The following is a 24,906-nucleotide window of genomic DNA, read 5'->3' on the forward strand; positions in this document are numbered from 1 at the left end:
ATATTTGCCTCCACCACCGTTGCCGACAGCCCATTCAACGCACTTACCACCCTCTGCATAAAGAACTTACCTCTGACATCTCCTCTATACCTCCTTCCAAGCGCCTTAAAACTGTGCCCTCTCCAATCATCTACTCAATTAGTGTGATATCTTTTGCCCTTTTGTCTCCTCTCCACACTGATGTCTTCCCGCACTCATTTTCTTCATGAGATCAACTTCCTGTCCTTTTAACCCTATTACCACTAAATTCCTGACCAGTAAACTTCTAGCGAAATGCCTTTGACCACAACTCCATTTCTTTTTCCATTTATGATGCCTTATGAAGCTGAGTGTTTACAGCATTTTCTGATTCTGTTTCACAAAGCCTTCTTCCACTCAAATGAGTTGTAAAGGTTCCTATCTTTTTCCAATACAAAGGTGTCATCATCACCCCATTTAAACAAACAACCTTTGATCCTTCTATCCTTTTAAAGTATCAACACATCTCCAATCCATGTTTCCTCACCACAGCTATTGTTATGGATCACTGGTCATGCTTTCTCCAGGGGTTCACAACCTTTTTTATGCCATGGACCCCTACAATTAACCGAGGGGTCTGTGGACCCCAGATTGGGGACCCCTACCTGAGACAAATGATCTGTTGTCCTTGATTTGCATATTTCCTTATAGCATAGAAAGAGTCTAACCAGTCTATGCTGGTTTATGGAACAACCCCATTCTCCTACATATTCTATCCACTTTCCCAAAAAGAACCCCTCTTCCAGATTCTATCATTCACCTAGAGTATGAAAAGGGGAATCTTACCTTGACCAATTAAACAACCAATTCGCACATATATGGGATGTGGGAGGAAGTTGGAACACCCAGAGGAAATCAAGTAGTTATGGAGAGAATGGTTTCTAAGGTTGTCATAGTCAAGTGGGGATAAGCTCCCACTACCTATAAAGTGCTCCAAATGGTGTGAGGCTCTAACAACCTCTGACAACCAAGTCCAACTCTTGGCCTTCACAAGTGGCTTAGCTACTAAGCTCGGCAGAACTGTTTCTACTTACAAGAGAAGGGGCATAGGACCACTGGTGCCTCAAAACCAGTTGTTTTGGGCAGGTGGGGCTCATCAGCCTTGGACGGCAGCCCGCCTAGGAGAAGGAAAACTCTGATTTTAAACCTCCGACACCTTGTGGCCATACCCACCCATGGGAAAGGCTTCAGGAGTAAACCCCGAAGAAGAAATCCGGAGCTGGGGTCCCTAAGGCAGTTTGATGCTTACAACTTCACTCTGGCAACCTCTGTGATGACACTGGTGCCAAGCTGTATCAGCGCTTGCCCTTCCCTTGGACTACATCAGTAACATGGAGAGGGGGGACCCATTGCATGGGCAACAGCCAGTTCTTCAAATCTTCCTGCCCAGGCTTGTGCCCTGGAGAGGACACAGGCGCAAATCCATGATTCCCTGAGATTGACAGCCCAGCACATCTGTAGATGTGAACTTCCCACTATTCAGGACATTTATAAAGACAGGCATGTAAAAAGGGCCCGAAGGATCATTGGGGACCTGAGTCGCCCCAACCACAAATGGTTCCAGCTGCTACCATCCAGGAAATGGTACTGCAGCATAAAAGCCAGGACTCCAGGACAGCTTCTTCCACCAGGCCATCAGACAGCTTAACTCATGCTGACGCAGCTGTATTTCTATGTTATATTGACTATCCTCTTGTACATACTATTTATTATAAATTACTATAATTGCACATTACACATTTAGACAGAGATGTAACATAAAAATTTTTACTCCTCATGTAAATGAAGGATGTAAGTAATAAAGTCAATTCAATTCCCTGTAAGGTTGGTTGCAAATTATTGCACTTCCTAGATGTATTGAAAAAATGCATGAGAACATTACTTTTATTTAACTTTGTAGATTTATTATTTATCTTTCCTGATAAATGGCCTGAGTGTATTTGGAAGATCTATCATGAATAATACTCTAGTTTCTTTTGAACAGTTCAGGCAGTATCTGTAAGATATTTAAACAAATATCAGAAATAATTTATCCAAGAAGTGAACTGTTTCTCTTTGTACTTACACTGCCTCAGTACTTACAGTATTTTAAGAATTTATTTCAGATTTTTGCCGCACTAGCTGTATTTTTCTTTTCTATATATGATTGGATAAAATCAGTACAGACTAAATTGGAGAACTTTGAAATCTAATGTGGAGATTTAAATGAATAATTAACCTGCACCTGAAATTACAAAGCAGGAGCATGCCAATATTATGCTGCTATCTCATTTGATTGATTTCTGTGTCTAGTCAACCTTACCACACCGCCCATAGGTGGAATGCCAACAGAGGGCAAGGTTTTGAACCACTGAAGTCAGTTACAGATTGACTATGCTGTTTAAAACTAGAGTTTTAGAAACAGACCCTTGGGCCCAAATCATCCATGAAGATACCAAGGTGTTTTCCTGAGCTAGTCCCATTTGCCTACATTTGACCCATATCCCTCTAAATCTTTCCTGTCCATGCACATGTCCAAATATCTTTTCAAAGTAAATATACCTGCGTCTACCACTTGCTCTGGCAGTTAATTCTGTATATTTACCTCTTGCCTGTGAAAAATTTGCCTATTAGGTCCTCTTTAAATCTTTCTCCTCTTACCTTAAACCTGTGCCCTCTAGTTTTAGCCTGGAAACAAAGATGGTAAAAATCCAGTCTGTCCTTATTACTCTAGCCCTGCAGTCCCAGCAACATCCTTGTTATCTCTTCTAGCTTAATCACATTCTTCCTATAGTATGGCAACCAGAACTGTATACCATATTCCATGTGTGGTCTTGCCGTCACTTTGTACAGCTGTAACATTATACCCCTCCCCAGGGGTGCCATATGCCACCTTCTTACCCTGTCTACCCATCTCACCACTTTTAAGGAATTATATATTTGTGCTCCTATCTCTCTCTGTTCTGTGGCATCCTGCAGGTCAGCCAGCACTCTTAATGAGAAACTGTATTAGGACTTGTAGTTCAGTCAGACAGGATGTGACTCTGGCTGGGGGGAAAATAAACTGTACTTGATTCAGGTGATAGAAATGGAAAGGGAGAGTAATGTTCTGGGAGCTAGGAAGCCTTCCAGATATTCAGAAAGTAGAGGAAGAAGATTGTTATGGAGGTCGAGGCCAGCTGTCAGCTTCCAGGGACCTGTTTGTAGTGCTTCAGGGATTAAATAAGCACTGTAATTGAACAAATGAGGTCAGGATTGGTGGATGCATTTTTAAATTCGCTATCTTCCAAACCACATCCAAGCTTCAGTCATTATGACATTTATATCAAGCTAGTCATCTGCCTGATAAATACTCATTCTTGTCATCCACGTGCTCCTGTACACTACACATACTTGACATTGCCACAAACCTCATGTCCATAGCTTTTATCACACTCGCAGCTATTCAGACAAAACAGAGGAATTATTCACATTGCATATGTATTGTGTGGCACTAATTGACCTATGTCTTTCTTTCTGGCAAGGCAAAATGCCGGTCATGGAAGCGGCAAGGGAATAGGGGAGTCCTCCATAACACTTACTGTGGTGAACTACATATACCTGTCTGGACACGCCCCCCCCCCCCCCCCCGCTGACTGCTCCTGTGGCTCCTCCCACTGACCGTGGCTCCTCCCACAGACCCAGGTATAAAGGCAATTGGGCCCGGTATAAAGGCGATTGGGGCCTGAGCCCTGCCCTCAGTCTCCAGGATGTAGTATGGTGGTCAATTGCTGCTTGTTGCTTGTTCTTTCTTCCAGTCAATAAAAGCCTATATCTCGCCTCACGTCTCAGAGAGTTATTGATGGTGCATCACTTACGGAGGCGGCCATTTTGGGTGCTACTGGAACAGTCATTGATGGGGCATAGCCAAACCACTGAAAATTATTGTACCCAAAGTCCTCTTCATCCAACCATTCTTTTGATTTTTGAATACAACATTGCTTCCAATTTCCAAACTGCAGAATGCATGTCTGATTTCTTACATTATGTTATCCTTTTGTCTTTTTCGTTTCAGATGCCCAAAAAGTGCAAACTGACTGAAAAATGGAAGAAGATCGAGAAGGTAGTTCCAAAGTACAGACAGGAGCTAAAGGCATAGATAAGGATGATAAGTTAAATTTTTATTACAGTGCAACAAGATTCCATCTGTAAATTTAATCTGGTGCATTTAATGAGGGCTTTCATTTTTAGGTTGTAGTGAGGAAATAATGCATTTATCAGTTACTAAGATGTGCATCTGTCCATATTGTTTTCACCCTTCCTCTTCCTTTCCTTTCCTTCATGTTTCTCTTCCCCAAGTACTGGGCATGTAGATGATGACAAGAAATATCTCTTCACCATGGTGAGATTGCCCAGCATGCAACATACCACTCGTACCCACCTCAGGTTCCTCATAAAGCTTTTTAGGCAGTGCAATCTGGCAGCATGGCTTTGACTGCAGATTAAACATAGGGTGTGAATCATCAGCCACACTTTCATTTCCCCTTATGGCTCAAACATAGTCAGTACATCAGGCTGTCAGAAAATGAAGGCTTGATGATTGGTTTCAAGATTTGCAACCAGCGGTCACAAAGCGGCAAGGCTTTATCTATCTGCTACAGAGCAGGGTTGACATATGTCCACAGGTATGAAAACAAAAGAAACTGCAGATACTGGAATCTGAAAACAAAACAACAACATTCTGGAAGAGCTCAGCAGAGTCTATAGAGGCAAAAGGCAATTATTGTTCTAATAGCCAAAGTGGTTGCCTCTGTAGATACACAAGGACACATCTGCCTTCTCAATTCTTCTGTGTTTTGGCATTTCAGGACAGAGCTCTGCATTAGGATCATTGTCCCTTTCCTGCTTGATCTCCCAGCAGCTTGACTTCTACTGTAGGCCCTGTGTTCATTTGCTCATTTATGCTTTATTGCAAGAGATATGGCTACTATGTACTCATGTCAGAAAGCAAACGTTTGCACAGAAGCTTCTAAGTTAAGAATTTAATCACCACTCCCTGCAGATTGGTGCATCATGAAATAAGCATAGTAGTTACCAAACATTCAATGGGTTAGCTAATGAAACCAAACAGAAACTAAGTTCAAATTTAAGTTTAATCGCCATTCACCCATACATGAACCCCCATGAATGCAGCCAAACAAAATAGCATTACTCTGCAGCCAAGGTGCAAAACGCAGTACTAACAGTCACACACAGCATAAGGCACATATAGCTTATATAAGATATCAGTAAAATACAGTCACATAAAAAATATAGTCTAAGACTTTGAATCTATCATGAATGTTGCAGGAGTCTGCAAACACAACGCAGCTTGTCTTCTACTGAGTGAACACTAGGGGGCAGCACTGACTCCAGCTTGGACGATGTATCATGCCACCTCTGGTGGAGCACACTGTTTCCAATGCCTCTCTCCTGGGCAACTTTAAGTAGGTGAATCCGCGGCTTGAGGCCTAGTCCTCAAGATGACTGAGGTCAAACAGCTCCTCCACCAGCTGCCAAAAAATCGGTGAATCGGATTTACAGCATTCTACATTAACAATGTCCAATAGGGTCAACTAGTCGGAACATGGTCAATAATTTCTTCAACGTGTGGATAGCAGGGTGAAGTGAGATTAAGTGTAATGGTATGATGGCAGGAGCATGAAACTACTTTACTGCAATCTTGACACTGCCCACCCTTCTCAGCAGACGTGTAGTTTCACTGATGTCAAACACAATTCAGTTCAGGGACTTAAGCAGCTGTTTTTGCATTTTGAGGTCTTAAAGGTTATCAGTTGAAATGCATCAAGGAATATTGCTTGATGAAAGGAAAATGCAAAATAAAGGAAGGAAAATAAACAAATTGAGAGACTTAGAATTGGCTGGATTCAACCCGACATCTAAAATCAGGAATATTTCCTAAAACCAAAAAAAAAGCCTTCTAATTGCAAAGTAAAGAACCTTATGCTGTAGGATTTTGTGAATAAAACATGCAAGAGTCATTTTATGTGCTGAAGTAAAACCACAGCCCATTGCAAACAAAATAAAAGCAGTCGCCTTATATGGACGCCTGTCCGTCAGACACTGTTTCTTAAAAGTGAGCACATGTTTGTGACTTATGTAGAGCAGCTTCTGTTATGAACAATATGTGTCATCTATTACATTACCCTACAATGTAATTTTCAGATGCAGAACTTGACAGTTATAAAGAGTTTTCATCAATATGCTGAGCAGTGGTGAAATATTTGCATATTTCATTTCAGATCTTAGATGTGGGTGCCTGTTCTATACAAGCAAAACGGTTTTAATCTTAAGTAACTTCTAAAATATAACTTTGCAGCTTTGGTTTGGTGATTGTCATTTTGCAATGACTTTATCACTACCTTGTGCAATTTGTAAACAAAAATCATAAACGTTGCCAAAACTTTGCCTCACAAAAATATTCATAAGTAAGCGCATTCTCCATTTTGAACTGAAATTAACAAAGGTGGCTAAAGCCAACAGAAGCAAAAAAAACTATTCCAGATAACAGTCTGTCTAACGAGTTCACGAAGGCGTCATTGTTATCGGCACACTTGGGAGCTGCTCTTTCTTTTAGTTAGATCATTTTACTGCCTGAATACAGCAATGAACAGGTTATTGAATTACTGAAAAGTTGTTAATGAAAACATCCATTGTATAATCTGTTTTATAGATAGACATAATTGTTAAAAAGTTTCAATACTTCAGTCTCTTCAATTACCTTCAAGCCACTCAAATAACTTGAGTATGAAGGTATGAACATTTAAATTAATTATTTCTTGTTTTACAACCTGTAGTAAAATGTCTTGCTTACTACTTCTTCTCTTTTATTCTCTGAAGGAAGTTAATGAACCTAATACCGTATATTATTACAGTCCAAGAATTCATTGTAAGTTTAGGACTACAGATATGTGGTCAGATTTCAAAAGTTCATTTTCCTTTCATTTAAATCAGTTCTATAAAGAATGCAAGAGGAAAAAGAATATAAGATCATAAGATATAGGAGCACAATTAGGCCATTTGGCCCATCAAGTCTGTCCCACCATTTCATCATGGCTGATCCATTTTCCCTTCAGCCCCAATCACCTGCCTTCTCCCTGTATCCCTTCAGGCCCTGACTAATCTAGAATCTATCAAACTCTACCTTAAATATACCCAATGACTTGGTCTCCACAACTGGCTGTGGCAATGAATTCCACAGATTCACCACTTTCTGGCTAAGGAAATTCCTCCTGATCTCCATTCTAAAAGGATGTACCCCTAATCTGAGGCTGTGTTCTCTGGTTCTAGACTCCCCACCACAGGAAACATCCTCTCCATTTACACTCTATCGAGGCTTTTCAATGTTCAATAGGTTTCAATTAGGTCATCCCTCATTCTTTTGAATTCTACTGAGTAGAGGCCCAGAGCCATCAAATGCTCATCATATGACAAACCTTTCTATCCCAGAATAACTTTTGTGAACCACCGTTGAACCCTCTTCAATGTCAGCACATCTTTTCTTAGATATAGGGCCCAAATCTACTCACAGTATTCCAAATGAGGCCTCACCAGTGCTTTATAAAGTCTCAACATTACATCTTTGCTTTTATATTCTAGTCCTCTCAAAATGAATGCTAACATCGCATTTGCCTTCCTCACCACCAACTCAACCTGCAAATTCATCTTTAGTGAAACCTGCAGAAGGACTCCCGAGTCCCTTGGCACCTCAGATTTTTTAAATTTTCTTTCCATTTAGATAATTGTCTATGCTTTTGTTTCTTCTATCAAAGTGCATCCTCATACATTTCCTTGCTTTATATTCCATCTGCCACTTCTTTTCCCATTCTCCTAATTTGTTTAAGTGCTTATGTACCCTTTCTACATCTTCAAAACTACCTGCCCCTTCACCTATCTTTGTATCGTTCACAAACTTAGCCACAAAGCCATTAATTCTGTCATCCAAATCATTGACATACAATCAGTCCCATCACAGACCCATCTGGAATACCACTAGTCACCAGCAGCCAACCAGAAAAGATCCCTTTATTGTCATTATTTGCCTCTTGCCAAGCAGCCAATGCTCTATCCATGCTAGTATCTTTCATGTAATACCATGGACTCTTAACTTGTTAAGTAGCCTCATGTGTAGCACCTTGTCAAAGGCCTTCTGAAAATCCAAGTATAGGCAATATAATTGATTTAAAATGCCATTGTTGCTCTGCCATCATACCTGCCAGTGTTCTTTTCCAATCAATTTTGTTCAGCTCCTCTCTCATGCCGCTGTAATTCCCCTTACTCCCCCTCAATATTGATACATCTGACTTCAGCCTCTCCTTCTCAAATTTCAGGATGAATTCTATCATATTATGATCGCTGGTTTCTTTACCTTAAGCTCTCTAATCAATTCCGGCTCATTGCACAGCAACTGAATCCAGAATAGCTGATCCCCTAGTGGGCTCAACCACAAGCTGCTCTAAAAAGACATCTTGTAGGCATTCTAGAAATTCTCCCCCTTGGGATCCAGCACCAGTATAATTTTCCCAATCTACCTGCAAATTAAAATCCCACATAACAATCGTAACATTGCCCTTATGACATGCATTTTCTGTCTCCCATTGTAGTTAGTAATTAGTAGACCACATCTTTACTACTGTTTGGGGTCTAAATATAAATCCCATCAGGGTCTTTTTACCCTTGCACTTTCTTAGCACTACCCACAATGATTCAACACCTTCCAATCCTATGTCGCTTTATCCTAATAATTCGTTTTAATATAATCCTAATAATTTCATTTTTTACCAAGAGCTGCACCACCACCTCCACCTACCTGCCCATCCTTTCAATACAATGTGTATTCTTTGATGTTAAGCTCCCAACTATAATCTTCTTTCAGTCTCAATTCAGTGATGCCCACAAAGGCATACATGCCAATCTGTAACTGTACTACGTTCATCTACTTTATTCTGTATCCTGCACGCATTCAGTTCTGTGTTCACCCTTTTCAATTTTGATCGCCTCTCATTGCATCTCACCCTGTTAACCGCAGTTTTGCCCTATCATCAATTTCTCCTTGCTAGCAGCCTCACTACACACCGCCTCTTTTTGTGATCCAAATACCTCATCCTCAGTACTATCACGCCGATTCCCATACCCCTGCCAAATTGGGTTAAACCTTCTGGAACAGCTCTAGCAAACCTGCCCACAAGGATATTGGTCCTCCTTGGGTTCAGGTATAACCCAGCCCTTTTGTACAGGACCACCCAGAAGTGATCCCAATGATTCACAAATTTGAAACCATGCCCCCTACTCCAGTTCCTGAGCCACGCATCTATCTGCCACATCATCACTGGCACGTGGCATGGGCAGCAATCCAAAGACCCTGGAGGTCCTGTTTTTTTGGCTTCTACCTCGCTCCCTAAAATCTCTCTTCAGGACCTCTTCACCTTTCCTACCTATATCATTGGTGTCAATATGTATCAAGATGTATAGGCTGCCTGTTGCAAAAAACAGCTATGGCAAAGCTCAGATTTACATTTCAAAAACTAAAAGCAGCAAGTAATACTGTGAGTAAACTGGTGAAAGTATATTCCCAATGAACCTTTAAACACTCTACCCTACACAGGCATTTTTTCTTGTGCCTTCTTCCATTGGGAAGAAGATACCATCACCTGAAAACAAATACCACCAGGCTCAAGGATAACTTCTATCCTGCTGTTCTAAGGCTATTGGATAGTCCCTGAGTACAATAACATGGACTCTTGACCTACCATTTACCTCGTTATTATCTTGCACCTTATTGTTTACCTGCACTGCACTTTCTCAAAATCTGTTACACTTTATTATGTATTCTGTTGTTGTTTTACCTTGTTCTACCTCAATGTAATGTGAAATGATTTGATCTGTGTGAATTTCACTTTATTCTGGTACATGTGGCAATAATAAACCAATTCCGTTTTTAAAACGTTTTTGCCTTTATAAGATCACATCATTGTGGATATTCACTGATGCTATCATTCATCGTTTGATTGCTGCTTCATTACTGCAATGCATTACTGTTTACACAAACTCAGATATTTTACCACCGTCATGCTATTGTCTGCCATTTGTACTTCAGAATTTTGCAGTTTCATTATCAATGTTTTGTTTTACTCAGACTGAACATTGAAATTGAAAATAATATTGAAACTGAAAGTGGTCAGCTGGTGGTTAAAGAGAATAGATTACCTGACTGCATTTGAAATTTTGACACTTCCTATGTTGGCAGATACAACAGCTGATTTGCATACAGTAAATACCCAAGAGTAAATTTGGTATATGATTGCTTATTCTATTCTAGTAGTGTTAGCCAAATAAAAAAAGATAATGCATATTACCATAGCTAGGAAATGAGTGTTTTAAATTAATATATACAAATAAAACACACATTACCTTGCATGTTCTGTTCAATGTCCTGAATTGGATTTTCCATACACTGGGGTTCATTGAAAATTGTGGTATATATTTATTTACTGATCCATATTAATTAGAATGTTGTAATCCAGCCATGACAGCTAGGAAATTTAATGTCAATCTTTTGAATTAATCTTTCATTACAACTTGGTTTCAGCAATAATAACCACAAAATTAAATATGGCATAGAACTCTCCTGAATTAATTTATCGCTATCCTTCAGCGAAGGAAATCTGCTTATCGGGTCTATGCTGCAACGTAGCCCCACCAATGAGATTGACTCATATCAGCGACTTTATCAGGAGACATTCAAGATGACTGTTAAATGGTGACAACACTGCCTTTGGCCTGTGATCAAATGACTTTTAAAACATCCAAATTCATTGGAGAGATGTTTAAAATGTACTAGATTTGGTACCCTTCCTTTAACTTAAATGAATAGGCCATATAATTGATTTAAAGTAGCAAAACATATATTATTATGATTATATCATGTTAATTAATTCATATAGTCTTGAATCTCACAGCAGCTTCACATGGAATAAGGTAGCATAGTAATTAACGATGCTATTACAGCTTGGGGCGTCAGAGTTGGGAGTTCAATTCTAGTATCCCCTGTAAGAAAGTTCGTATGTACATTCCTCGTGTGCACGTGGGTTTCCTCCCGCAGTTCAAAGGTGCACCAGTTAGTAGGTTCATTGGTCATTGTAAGTTGTCCTGTGATTCTGTTAGGGTTAAATAAGTTGCTAGGCAGCATGACTTATTGGGCTGGAAGGGCCTGTTCTGCACTCTACCTCTAAATAAATAAAATAAATGAAAAGGACTCAAAGGGCTTTGAACAAATCATCATATTTCTCAGCTGTTTTTAATATGAACATTGGAAACAAGAGCAAGTATCGGCCATGTTCCCTAATAAGCACAATTTCTTATTCAATAAGAACGTGACTGGTTTGACTTTGACCTCAGATCCACTTTTTTCTTTTTCTCAAACTCTGAACTCTGAATGAAACTCAAAATCTGTCTATTTGGTCTGGAATTTACTCAGTAAGTCAGACTTGCTAGAACTCTGCAATAGTAATGCACAAATACTTGTGACCTTCTTAGAGGAGAGATACTGATCACATCTGTCTTAAATTGGCAACCTATTATTCTGAAACTATGAACTTTGTAGACTGTCCTCTTCACAAACTGCTTGCTCATCTACATTTGAACTGGCTGCAGCACAGTTGGTCATTTCATCAAGGTTATGATAAACCACAAAAATCTGCTAAGTGTTACACCTGTCCCTACACATCTTCCTTCATCATATTTAGGGTGCTAAGCAGTCTTTCCAGGTGAGGTAGAACTTCAATGTGAATCCATTTGGGGGGTCATTTATTGTATCTGGTGCTCGTGGTGTGGCCTCCTCTACGTTGGTGAGACCCAACGCAGGCTGGGGGATCACTTCATGCAGCACCTTCTATTTGTCTGCCATAACACACAGGATCTCCCAGTCATTTTAATTCCACTTCCCAATCCCATACTGACCCATCTCTACTGCCACGTTGAGACCAAACGCAGATTGGAGGAGCAACATTTCGCATTTCTTTGTATTCTCCAACCTGACAGCATCAACATGGATTTTCTAACTTCTGGTAAAATTTCCCTCCATTTTGTTTTCCCTTATCCATCTGGCCCTTTTATCCCTTTTCTTTCCCCTATTCTGCCCTCATGACCTGTCCATCACCTACACCTTCCCTTTATTCCATGGTCTACTGTCCTCTCCTATCAGATTCATTCTCCTTCAGCCCTTTGCCTCTTCCACCTATCACCTCCCAGCTTCGCACATCATCCCTTTTGTCCCCCCCCCCCCCACCCCACCTTTCTACCTTTCTGTCAGCTCACATTCCTCCCACTCCCCCATCCTTTCATTCTGGCTTCTGATCGCTTTCTTTCCTGTCCTGCCGAAGGGTCTCAGCCCAAGACATCAACTATTCATTCCCCCCCGCATAGACGCTGCCCAACCTACTGAGTTCCTTCAGAGTTTTTTGAAGTATTGTTGAACCCTACAAGTTAAAATTTGTTAACCTGTAAAAGAGCAATTCATACTGAAGCTCTGCTTTCTGTCTGTTAGTTAATCTTCTATCCCTGTGAATGCCTTGGGTTTCGACTCTGCAGAACAGTCTTTAATGTGGCTGTTTATTAAATTCAATATTGACTGCACAAACCTTATTAATCTTCACTAATTTGACCCAATTTTGAATAAGTGTTAGACAAAGACTACTTGCCCACATCAAGTCCAAACCAACATTTCATCAGTTACTCAATATTTTTCAAAACACCAGTTAATTTCGTCCAAATTCTTTATATTATGAAGTTCTCCATTTACTGAGGTAGGGAAGACAGGGCTATACATAGGAACATAAGAACAACAAAAAAAAAGAACAACGTGGACCTTTTTGTTCTTTGGACTTGTTCTCCCATTCAATAAAATGATGGTTGTTCTTTAGACCAATTCCAATGACCCTAGAATCCTTCTGTATTAAAAATCTATTAAAGTATGTCCTGAATATATTTAATAACTATGAGAATTCAATAGATTGACAAAATTTTACCGCAGGGGAGTACTTTGTTGTTGGTGAACACATATTCAGCATTACCTCTAGTATTCACCTCTGATATGACAATACTGGCATCAAATCAAAACCGGGGGGAGGGAGGGTGAAGTAAAGAGCTGGGAAGTAGATAGGTGAAAGCTATTCTGCAGATATTTACAGAATATTAAGATTATCTACAGATAATCTCAATATTCTACAGTTCTGGAAATTGATTGAATTAGAGTAAAAGTATAAACCCAATATATAGCAAACTAAACAGAATTGAAACAATAGATGGTAGTAAGTGATTTCACAAATATTAGTAATACAGGTATTACCAATTTTATTTTATTTTCTTGAGCATTTCGCCATTCACAAGAAGTTCATTTATGCATCATGTATATTCATGAGGGCTTGAGCTGTAAAAAAACAAAACAACACATAAAATACAGATGGTAGATTGATTATTTAATATAATATGTGGGGTAAACATTTATCTTTCTTTTATTTCACAGTTCCATAATCTGGTTATGCCCCTACTCTATTCTCTATATCTATGTGATTGTACTGCTCCAAAACAATCTTCAAATTCACTAACAACACTACTGGATGAATTACAGGTGGCAATGGGTCAGTTATCCGGAACGAGGTAGGTCACCTGGTTGAGTAGTGCCACTAAACCAACTTCTCACTCAGTGTCAGCAAAACTAAAGAGCTGATTGTTCACTTCAGCAAGGGGAAGGAGGGCAAACATTTTTCAATCTAAATTGGGGAAATGGCAGTGAACAGAGTCATAAAAACAAGGGATTCTGCAGATGCTGAGAACCCAGCGCAACACGCACAAAATGCTGGTGGAACTCAGCAGGTCAGGTAGCATCTATGGAAATGAAAAAACAGTCGATGTTTCAGGCCGAGACCCTTCTTCAGGCCTAAAAAGGAAGGGGGAAGATGCCAGAATAAATGGAAGGGGAGGAACCAGCAGTTTTAAATTCCTGGGCATTAACATCAGATGATCTGTCCTGGGCCCAACACGTAGATGTATTCATAAGGAAAGCGTTCTAGTGTCTTTACTTTCTTAGAAGGCTAAGGAGGTTCAGCTTATCATCAAACACTCTGGTGGACTTCTACAACTGTACTGTTGGAAGTTTCCTGACTGGTTGTATCATAATCTGCAGAGAATAGTGAACTCTGCCCAATATATCACAGCCTCATCCCTTCGTTCCTTTGATAATATCTACAGGATTTGCTGCCTCAAGAAGGCTCCACCACCCGGATGATGCAATCCTTTTACAACTACCATTGGTCAGACGGTGAAGAAGCCTGAAGTTCCACACCACCAGGTTCAAGAATAGCAACTTCCCTTCAACCACTGATTTCTTGGACTCACTGACAACATACTAATTACTAACATTTAGCAACACTATGAACATTTTGATCACTTTGCAATAAAATTGACTTGTTTTGTTTTGATCTAATTGCGTTTTTTTTTTGTTAAAAATAAGTGTTTAATTTATGTTAAACACAAACAGCATTCTTGAGCGAGGATAGGCTTGGGAAAGCTGAAAAATAGGACCACCAGGGTAGTAATCTCTGGATTACTACATGTACTACATGCCAGTGAGAGTAAGAACAGGAAGATTTGGCAGATGAATGCATAGCTGAAGAATTCGTAGAGTTTCAGATTATTGGATCATTGGGATCTCTTCTGGGGAAGGTATGACCTGTACAAGTGGGACCAATATCCTTGCAGGTGGATTTGCTTGAGCTGTGGGGGGGTGGGGTTAAAACTATTTTGGCAGTGGTGGGAACTAGAGTGATAGGGCAGAGGATGGGCAGCTTGTATACAAGGAGATGCAGTGTGTAGTGAGATTGTGAGGAAGGACAGGCAGATGATAGGGCAAAACTGCAGTCATGGGGATGAGTTAAAGTGCAACATGGGGCAAAAGTCAAAAAATGGTGATGAATACCCCTTACTATTTGAATTCATGCAGTATACGGAATAAGGTAGATGATGTTGTAGATGTTGTTAGAGATTGGCGGGTATGACGTTGTGGGCATCTCTGAGTCCTGGCTGAAAGAAGATCAAAGTTGGGAGCTTAATATCCAAGGATACACATTGTATCAAAAGAAGAGGCAGGTATGCAGAGGGGTGGGGTGGCTCTATTGGTAAAAAAATGAAATCCAAACCCTAGAAGGACGTGACATACTGGTAGATCAGAGGATGTTTGTAGATACTTGTGGGTAGAATTAAGAAACTGAATGAGTAAAAAGACCCTGATGGGAATTATATCCAGGCCTCCAAACAGCAGCCAGGAGGTGGGCTACAAATTACAACGCGAGATAGAAAAGGCATGTAAAAAGGGCAATGTTGCAATAATCATGAGGATTTCAATATGTAGGTAAATTGGAAAAACTGGTTGGTGCTGAATCCAAAGAGTGGGAATTTGTAGAATGCCTGCAAGATGGCTTTTTAGAGCAGCTTGTGATTGAGCTCATGAGGGGAACAGCAATTCCAGATGAGATGTTATGTAATGACACAGCTTTGATTAGGGAGTTTAAGGTAAAGGAACCCTTAGGAGACAGTAATCATAATATGATAGAATTCACCATGCAGCTTGAGAAGAAGCTAAAACTGGATGTATGAGTACTACAGGGGAGTAAAGGGAGTTACACAGGCATGATGAAGGAGCTAGACAAAATTGATTGCAAGGGGGCACTATAGCAGGGATAATGGCAGAAAAACAATGACTGAGATTTTGGGAGAAATTCAGAAGGCACAGGAAAGATACTTCTCCAAGACGAAGACCTATTCTAAAGGGAGGATGAGGCAACCGTGGCTGACAAGAGAAGTCAAAGACAGCATAAGAGCAAAAGAGAGGACATAGAATATGGAAAAACAATAGTGGGAAGGTAGAGGTTTGGGAAGGCAACTAAAAAGGCAAAAAGAGAGAAATGATGAAATAGGAATGTAAGCTACCCAATAATATTAAAAAGGATACAATTTTTTTCTGATATATAAGGAGTAAAAGAGAGTCAAGAGTGCTTCATTTATCAGACTGCTGAAAAATGAAACTGGAGAGGTAGTAATAGGCGAAACAGAAATGGTGGAGAACTTAGGTATTTTGTGTCACTCTTCACTGTGGAAGACAAAGAATGTCAGAAATGCAAAAGGGTCAGGGGCAGAAGTGAATGTAGTTGTTATTACAAAGGAGAAGGCACTTGAGAAGCCGAAAATTCTAAAGGTAGATAAGCCACCTGGACCAGATGAACTACACCCCATGATTCTGAAAGAGATAGCTGAAGAGATTGTGGAGGCATTGGTAACATTCCTTCAAGAATCAATAGAGTTTGGCATGGTTCCTGAGGACTGGAAAATTGGAAAAGTCACTTTAGCTTTAAGAAGGGAGAGACAGAAGAAAGGAAATTATAGGCCAGTTAGCCTGACCCCAGTGGTTGGAAAGATGCTGGAGTCTTTTATTAAGGATGAGGTACTTGGAGGGACATGATAAAATAGGCTGTAGTCAGCATGGTTTCCCTTAGGGGAAATCTTGCCTAAAAAATCTATTGGAATTCTTTGAGGAAATAACAGACAAACGAGAGTCTGTGGATGCTGTGTATTGGATTTTCAGAAGGCCTTTGACAAGGTGCTGTCCATGTGGCTGCTTAACAAGATAAGAGTCCATGGTACTATGGGAAAGGTAAAAGAATGGATAGATTAGCTGACTGGCAGGAGGCAAAGAGTGAGAATAAAAGGGGCCTTTTCTGATTGGCTGCTGATGACTAGTGTGTGCTGCAGGGGTATGTGTTGGGGCCTCTTCTTTTCATGCTGTATGTCAATGATTTGGATGAAGGAATTGATGGCTTTGCAGACAAATTTTCAAATGATACGAAAACAGGTGGAAGAGTAGGTAGTGTTGATGAAGTTAGGTGTCTGCAGAAAGACTGAAGAAATGGGCAAAGAAGTGGCAGATGGAATAAAATGTAAGGAAGTGTATGGTAATACACTTTCACAGAAGGAATAAAGGTATGGATTAATTTGTATAAGGAGAGAAAACTCAAAAATTAGAGGTGCAAAGGGACTTGGGAGTCCTCATGTAGGATTCCCTAAAGGTTAACTTGCAGGTTGAATTAGTGGTAAGGAAACCAAGTAAATGCGCCAGGTTTTCTAAAATGGACTCCTTCTACCATAGGCCACAAACTTATCAATCACCCCTCATATGTAGCACGAAGCTATTGAACCTCTGAACTTTGGTCAGCCTTTCAATAATGTTAGTTCCACTTTTCCATGCCAAGCTTACTTCCTGATACCCTTAGTATGTGGGTCACTATTCATTTCTGTCTTAATGCAATTGATAAAGAATTCACAAAGATTCACATTCCTCCAGATAAAAATATTATATTCATATTACTCCTGTGGTTCATTACAATACTAAAACATTCTGCAGCTTATGCTGATCAAGAGTCAAATTCTATCACCTGTATGATCTAATAAGATTGTTAGTGATTAGCAAATTAGTTCCTCAAATCGAAGTGACACACCAACCTGCTAGAAATTGCAATGTCTTCCGTTCCTCCAAATTATATTGGAGCTGCTCAAGTAGCTCATAATAACGAAACAAGGAGTCTCTTGGCCAAATAATCTTCTCTCTTGTTGGGTTGTATTTCATTAGTTTTATATTTTTACGAATGTAGTTCCCCCAATCTACATAAGAATAAAACTGATTTGATTTTAGCTTCTGTTTCTTTTCACATTTAGGAATCATGTTATAGCTATTAAAAAGAACAAGAAGTGTATTTCATTCTATACACTTATGTAGTGGCAATCACTTTTATTAAAGAGTTTGTTCTTGCAGAATTCTGACAAAGGTAAAGCAAAGCCCGTGGAATGGCATGTGGTTTCTATGGGTTTATCTCAAGGAGTTTCAAATTGCTAATTATGTATGTACAAATTAGTTACATTTAAAGCGTTGTTAGTATGCATACAATACCATGCAACGGTCTCTACCACTTATCTCTCACCTCTCCCACGGCGCTCCACACTCACCATTCCCAACATCCTTTGCTCCCGCCAGATTTACAAACATGCTCTCTGCTCCATGTTGACAAATACAGTAGCGTGCAGAAATCTTAGGCACCTGTTGCACAGTCCTGTATTTGTCAATGTGGAGTGGAGAGCAAGTTTGCAAATCAGGTGGGAGCAAAGGGAATGGTGAGGGTGGAGTGCCATGGGAGGGGTGTGAGACAGATGGCAGAGCAGGGGGTGGGGCAAGGGAGTGTGGCACCAGTGCAGGCATACCCAGTCCTGAGACACCAGGCGAGGGCATTTGATTCCAAATAACTGATTTATTGATCATTACAGAATATCTCTCTGGTACTTCCCACTTTCTTCCCGTTTCCAAACCATGATTCCCCTCTCCCTGTCCCCTTCTCAACCTCAGTCCACAACAGAGACCCATGTCAGAATCAGGTTTATCATCACTCACATATGTCATGAAATTTGTTTTTGTTTTTTGAAGCAGCAGTACAATGAAATACATAAAATTTCTACAGTACTGTGCAAATGACTTAGTCACTCTGGCTATATATATATATATATATATATATATATATATGTGTGTGTGTGTGTGTGTGTGTGTGTGTGTGTGTGTGTGTGTGTGTGTGTGTGTGTGTGTGTGTGTGTGTGTGTGTGTGTGTGTGTGTGTGTGTGTGTGTGTGTGTGTGTGTGTGCGTGCGCGCCTGAGACTTCTGCACAGTACGGTCAATACATGTACAAGTTACATTTTGCTATGTGCAGTAATCACTAATAGTTGTATAAGAGAATCTAAGTGGAAATATATAATCTAGTTAATTAATTAATAGAAAATTAATTTTAACAATATAGATTTCCAGTGTTTGTGTTTTGTACCCATGCAAAATCCAAGTTGAAATAATTCTGCAAAAGAAAACACAAACTGCAATTTGAAATAAATTGGGTTACTGTATTTGCTACAATTGGAAAATGTCAATTGCTATAAGATTTTTTTATAGTTTATGATATTAGTGCATTTTGATCAATATTTAAAATTTGTTTTCATTAAATTTAAATTTCCCTCTTTCCTTTACCTGCGGTCCTAGAGGAGGCCTCACTTGAATAACTCCCTTGACTGCTCTCTTTGAAGTAAATGTCACTGACACCAGAATATTCAGAGTCTGCTTTCCCCATTCTGCAGTTAGAAAGGAGTAAAAATGCTCTCTGTTACAGATTAGCTTCGCCCCACTTTATTCACAACTGAGACAGTTGTGTATTTAATATTTCAATAACATTTGAGTAATCATGTACTCTATATAAAAAATATACATATATTGATAAAACATTCTTGTTCATTTGAATAATTCACTCTGGGTTATATGTATCAATATGTAAATTGAATTATTAATGCCACAATTTATGCCACATAAATTGAATTATGTCATCATTATGTCATCATTAATGCCTCACTTAAAGTAAACTCGGAGTTACATCTGTATCTCAGACTCTCATGTCTTCCTCTGTATTTGTTTAACATTTTGAAGGTACAACACATAACAGGTCACTGCCTCATTTCCAGAAGTACCAAACTTCACTCAAGTGGCTACAGTTCCATATAAACACAATCTGGTCCAAATTTTTCTACAACAGAAGAATGACATTCTTTCTGCTGATAATATTAATGAAACTGTCTATACCAGAGACAAAAGTTGAATTCCTGTTTCCACGTGCAAAGGCTTATTCAATCGCAGAAGGTTCTTTTTTTCCCTTAATACCTAATCCATATTTTCTCTCAACACTATATTTCATCCTCATGTCAGTGATATTTACCAATTTCAAAAATAACCTTCATCACAATTTGGAAAAAAAATCTGAATTAAATATACTATTCTTGAAGTAAAATAGAAAGGCCACTTATGTGTTTGCATCAAGTGCAAAACAAGAATTCAATTGCATAAGTGTTTCAACAAAACATGTTAGTCTGGATGCAAAAGTATGAATAAGCTAAAGAAAATTGCAAATAAAACTTCTATATAGAACCATGTTACATTAAGCTGGGTGAAGATTGAAAATATTCATGTGATTTGGAGAAGATAATATAAGAATCAACACATAGAAAATGCTGGTGCAACTGAGAAGATTAGGCAGCATCTATGAAGGAGTTCCTACAGCACTTTGTGTGCATTGCTCCAGATTCCCAGATCTGCAGCCTTTCTTGTGTCTCAGTATAAGAATTAAACAATTGACAGCAAGACTAAGATGGTATATTTATATGGACAATGGTTTGGAAAAGGAAGTTATAGTAAAACTAATTGCAAACCAAACTACAGTATAATAAATGTCTCTCGGCAACCAAATTAAATATGTATGAGTTTAGTGGGGAAATTAATCACAAAGGAGGAGGACACTGAAGTGCTTCTTTTTGAGAATTACTGTGATGGTGGTGAATACCTGTATATGCCTATGTATACATCAACAGAGCTTTATGTCAACCAAATTGATAACTACTAGTACTTTTACTTGTACAAACTTTTAGAGTTGTGGTAAGTTGGGGTACTCAGATAATGTCATCAAATTTATTGAAAAAAAAAGCAAGACATGCCTTATTTTCATTTTTCCTTTAACGAGCTGCAAATAACTTACCCTTTACCCAAAATGTCCTTTAAGATCATTGGCTGACTCATCCTCCTGTACATAAGAAGTTACAAAATAGTTAAGTTTCTTTTTACCTGCTCATCCACAATTCCCCTTTTGCTGACTCTGAAAGTGAAGATTAACAGCTTCGGACAAGGAATCTTTAAGAAACCAGCCATCCCAGGGTTAATATTTATCTTCCCAACTAATATTACACCAGCAGCTAGATGTTATTCAGGATGAAAGTTTTTCATTCAGGAGGAAGTTACAGTTTTTTTTCAAAGAAGGTTTTAAGAACATTCCTGAAATATTATCGATACCCCTGGTAATCTCTAGCCTTGACAGTAGTCAGAGTAGAGTGCCTGCTCATAAATGCAATATCTAATCAGCCAATCATGTGGTAGCAACTCAATGGATAAAAGCATGAAGACACGGTCAAGACCTTCAGTTATTGTTCAGACCAAACAACAGAATGGGAAGAAATTTAAGTTTTAAGATGGTAAACCTGGTGGAGCACAACACTTGTTGGTAACAAATAAAACCATAAATTACTGTGTTAATCACACTGTTTCTCAGATACGATCACTGCAATCAGTAGTCTGTACCTTCCCTTTTGGAGTTGAGGTTTTGAGCTACCTGTACGACCTGATACTTTTCTGGTGAGAACTGAAGTCTGGAAGGTGCAGGAAAGTTGCAGTGTGGCGGGTAGTGACCAAATCGAGGCGGTGGAGCACTATCCTGAGAGCAGGGAATCAATCAATGTTTGTCCATTGCTGGAGCGGACTTGGAGGCAACTGGATGCAGCAGAATTGAAGTGAGGCAAGTGAAGGCGAGGCAGAGTCGAGGCTTCAGGGCCCAGGCCTGGCCGATTTAAACACCAGGCCAGATTGAAAAGGTCAGGGTGTCGGAGCAGGAGGTGAGAGAGGGACCAGTGTTTAGCTCGCTGCTCCACAAAGTTTACTCGTTTTTGTGCTGAACTGAGGCTGGGGCCTGCAACTAATGGTCCCCAGGATTGGCCGCAGTGATGTCTGGTTTTGTGGCTGTGACCTCACTTGCAAGAAGTTTGTTTCTGAGTGTCATTTGCTTACTTTTATTATTTGCACAATTTTTTTTTCTGCACATTGGGCGCTTGACGTTTTTTTTAAATGTGTTCCATTGGGTTCATTTGTTTTGTGGCTGCCTGTAAAGAGATGGATCTCGAGTTTGCATAAAGTACACAAACTTTGATAATAAATGTACTTTGTACTTTGAAATGTGATCTAAATGACTTTGACTGTGGAATGATATTTGGTGCCAGATGGGATATCTTCAGTATCTCAGAAACGGATGATCTCCTGGGATTTTCATGCACAAAAGTCTGTAGAATTCACAGAGAATGGTGTAAGAAACAAAAATATACAGTGAGTGACATGACTGTGGGTAAAAATGCCTTGTTAATGAGAGAAAAATCAGGGGAGAATTGCCAGACTGGTTGAAGCTGACAGAAAGGCGACATTAACTCAGTTAATCATGTGTTACTACAACGATGTGTAGAAGAGCATCTCTGAATGCACAACATGTCAAACTTTGAAGTGGATAGGCTACAGCAGCGTACACTCAGTGACCATTTTATTACATGCAAGAGGTCCCTAAGTATCTACTGAGTGTAGATTTTTATTTTGATAAATCATAATATTGCTTAAAGACCTCCCATCAAAGTAAATATTTAATTTAGGTATAAATAATTAATTCTGTTCCGTTTAGCAAAACCAGCTGCATATTCAATGCCATTCATATTTGACACTTTCTACCAGATTATACTAATAAATCAACATGTACAAACAAGCTGAATGAACTCAGCAGGTCGGGCAGCATCTGTTGAAATGAGCAGTCAGCAGATGCTGCCCGACCTGCTGAATTCATCCAGCTTGTTTGTACGTGTTGATTTGACCACAGCACCTGCAGTGTACTTTGTGTTTATTATACTAATAAACGTTATTTATTTATTTACTTACTTACTTATTGAAAAACAGCATGGAATAGGGCCTTCTAGCCCTTCGACCCACACCGTCCAGCAATCTCCTGATTTAATCCTAACCATAGGATAGATTACAATGGCCAATTAACCCCCCAAACAGAACAACTTTGGACTGTGGGAAAACCCACGCGGCCACAGGGAGAACATACAAACTCTCTACAGGCAGCAGCAGGACTTGAATCCCAGTTGTCTGTTCTGTAAAGCATTGTGCTAACCACTAGGCCACCGTGCCACCCATCATCTTTTCAAAAGCAGTCTTTAAAACTACTTGTTGAAGCAGGTGTACACTTTGAAAGTGTTGATGGGGAAGGCACTTGGTATTTCTTAGTTAATTTTTTTTCTAGTGGAATTGGAAATACTGCAAATGTATTTATCTTTTCATTGGACATGGAAAATAGAAGAGATTTGTAATCGAGTAGAAGCCATGGCATCAAATTTCCTCACTTTAGAACTAAGTTTAAAGTTGGGGGAAGGTGATATCTTTCGAAGAGTGAAGCTAGTTAAGTAAACAAAGGTAATTTAGCCAGATATAAATTGCAGTTAAATGTATTTTGTATTTTTCCTGTACTGCAAACTATAATAAAATCTTGACACCTACCTCTGCATAATCTGTTGTTTAAACTCCTCTGCCTTCCGTTGGTCTTCAAGTTGTTGAACTTTTGCTGATAGATCTTTCCTTATAGTCTGAAAATTGCTCACTGTGGATGAAGTAGTTTAAGTATTTAGTAGTTGCAATAGGTATCGCATTATAACTTTGAAACCGTGAAACTGTGAAATTTTATTTTCAGTTTTGTCGTACTTATGAGGCAGAGTAAGTCAGTAGTTATGTCACCCAACTAGTAAAACAGAAGTTTAGGCTGAAAATCAAATTATGATTTCAAATAGCATCATGTCAGTTAGGGAATTTAAATCAAATTAATTCGTTAATTAAAAAATGTAATGTCAGAATCAGCAATTGTATTGATGAATTCACAGATTGTCAAAAAAGTCCATTTGGTTCACTAATGTCTTTTAGGGAAGGAAATCTGCTATCCTTTCTGAGTGTAATGAGACTCCAGAGCAATGTAGTTGATTGATAGCTTCCTCTCTGCCATTGGAAATGAAAAATAAACACTTTCCTTTCCAGCATTACTCATATCCAGTTAGTTATTTTTTAAAAATAAGGCTCTTTACGTTTTCTACTGATTTACAGCCACTCTTAACAGAAAATCCTCCAAGAGGACCACAATCTTGTTGTGGTTTGGAGGCTCATGTCCCTCAATGACCCAGAGAGCTATGTTGACTGGAGTCAGGGCTTTATGCTTTGCCTCTTGGTTGCGTCACCCATGCCAAGCAGGTCAAAGGGTAGAGGCCAGACTAAGAGTGGTCCACCGGTCCTCCAGATTCAGGGGTTCAGCTCAGGGCCAACAACCCTCACTGGTCAAACAAAGCTATTATGGAAACAGCAAAGAAGAGTCCTTCAACATCCCTGTGTCTCCACCCAGAACCTGCATAACTGACAGTAGTGAAAACCAAGCTACTGACATGATGGAGGAAGTCCTGAACACCGGCAGAAATGGAGGACCTTCATTGCTGCCTGAAATTCCAGCGGTATATTGGACAGTAGATAGATTAACAGAAAATTTATTTTATATCTTAATTCTACATGGCAGCTGCAAGTGGAACCCATAGCATATTAGAAGGCCATACCATATCAAAATCTTCAGTTACACTTGGCAATACAATATACTTTATTTGATGTAAATCCTCTAGACATTTCTTAAACTATGGAAGTAGCCTCTAGAGATCTGAAGCTACCTTCTGAAACTTCCTATCAAATGTGACTGGCCCTTTAAATGGAACTCAATTGAAGTACAACTGCCAATCAACAATTGTGAATGAACCTCTTCTCTCTGATTTAAATTAGCAATGCACAGAAAATTAAGAAAGCTAATTAAGACATATTGAGCAAATAAAAAAAAATCTGAGAACATAAGTTGTAGAGTCCTTGACATTGAGTCTGCAGGTTGTAGAATCCAATCAGAGTTGTGATGTTGTTTCAGGAGCCTGATGGTTGTGGGGTAATAATTGTTCCTAAACTTGGTGGTGTGGGACCTAACGCTTCTGTATCTTTTGCCTGATGGCAGTAGCAAAAAGAGAGATGGTCGGGGGGGTGGGGGTCCTTGATGATGGATGTTGCTTTCTTTTGGCCTTGTAAATGTACT

The 24,906-nt window shown here is 39.4% G+C and overlaps 1 protein-coding gene across 1 annotated transcript in view; it reads right to left on the minus strand.

Moving 5' to 3' along the window:
* Positions 1–13,378: 13,378 nt before the first annotated feature.
* The window catches only part of LOC140718855 (cation channel sperm-associated protein 2-like), a 57,206-nt gene continuing 45,678 nt past the window's right edge, over positions 13,379–24,906 (minus strand). Inside the window, exons 9-13 of the mRNA XM_073033090.1 lie at positions 23,301–23,400; positions 20,695–20,739; positions 19,146–19,246; positions 17,587–17,745; positions 13,379–13,462 (exon numbers count right to left, since the gene is read on the minus strand). Of these exons, the coding sequence (XP_072889191.1) occupies positions 13,431–13,462; positions 17,587–17,745; positions 19,146–19,246; positions 20,695–20,739; positions 23,301–23,400 (437 nt within the window). The 3' untranslated portion in view covers positions 13,379–13,430. The remainder of the gene's footprint in view (positions 13,463–17,586; positions 17,746–19,145; positions 19,247–20,694; positions 20,740–23,300; positions 23,401–24,906) is intronic.

The sequence above is a fragment of the Hemitrygon akajei genome, chromosome 30 (genome assembly GCF_048418815.1).
Source record: "Hemitrygon akajei chromosome 30, sHemAka1.3, whole genome shotgun sequence".
Taxonomy (NCBI): Eukaryota; Metazoa; Chordata; class Chondrichthyes; order Myliobatiformes; family Dasyatidae; genus Hemitrygon; species Hemitrygon akajei.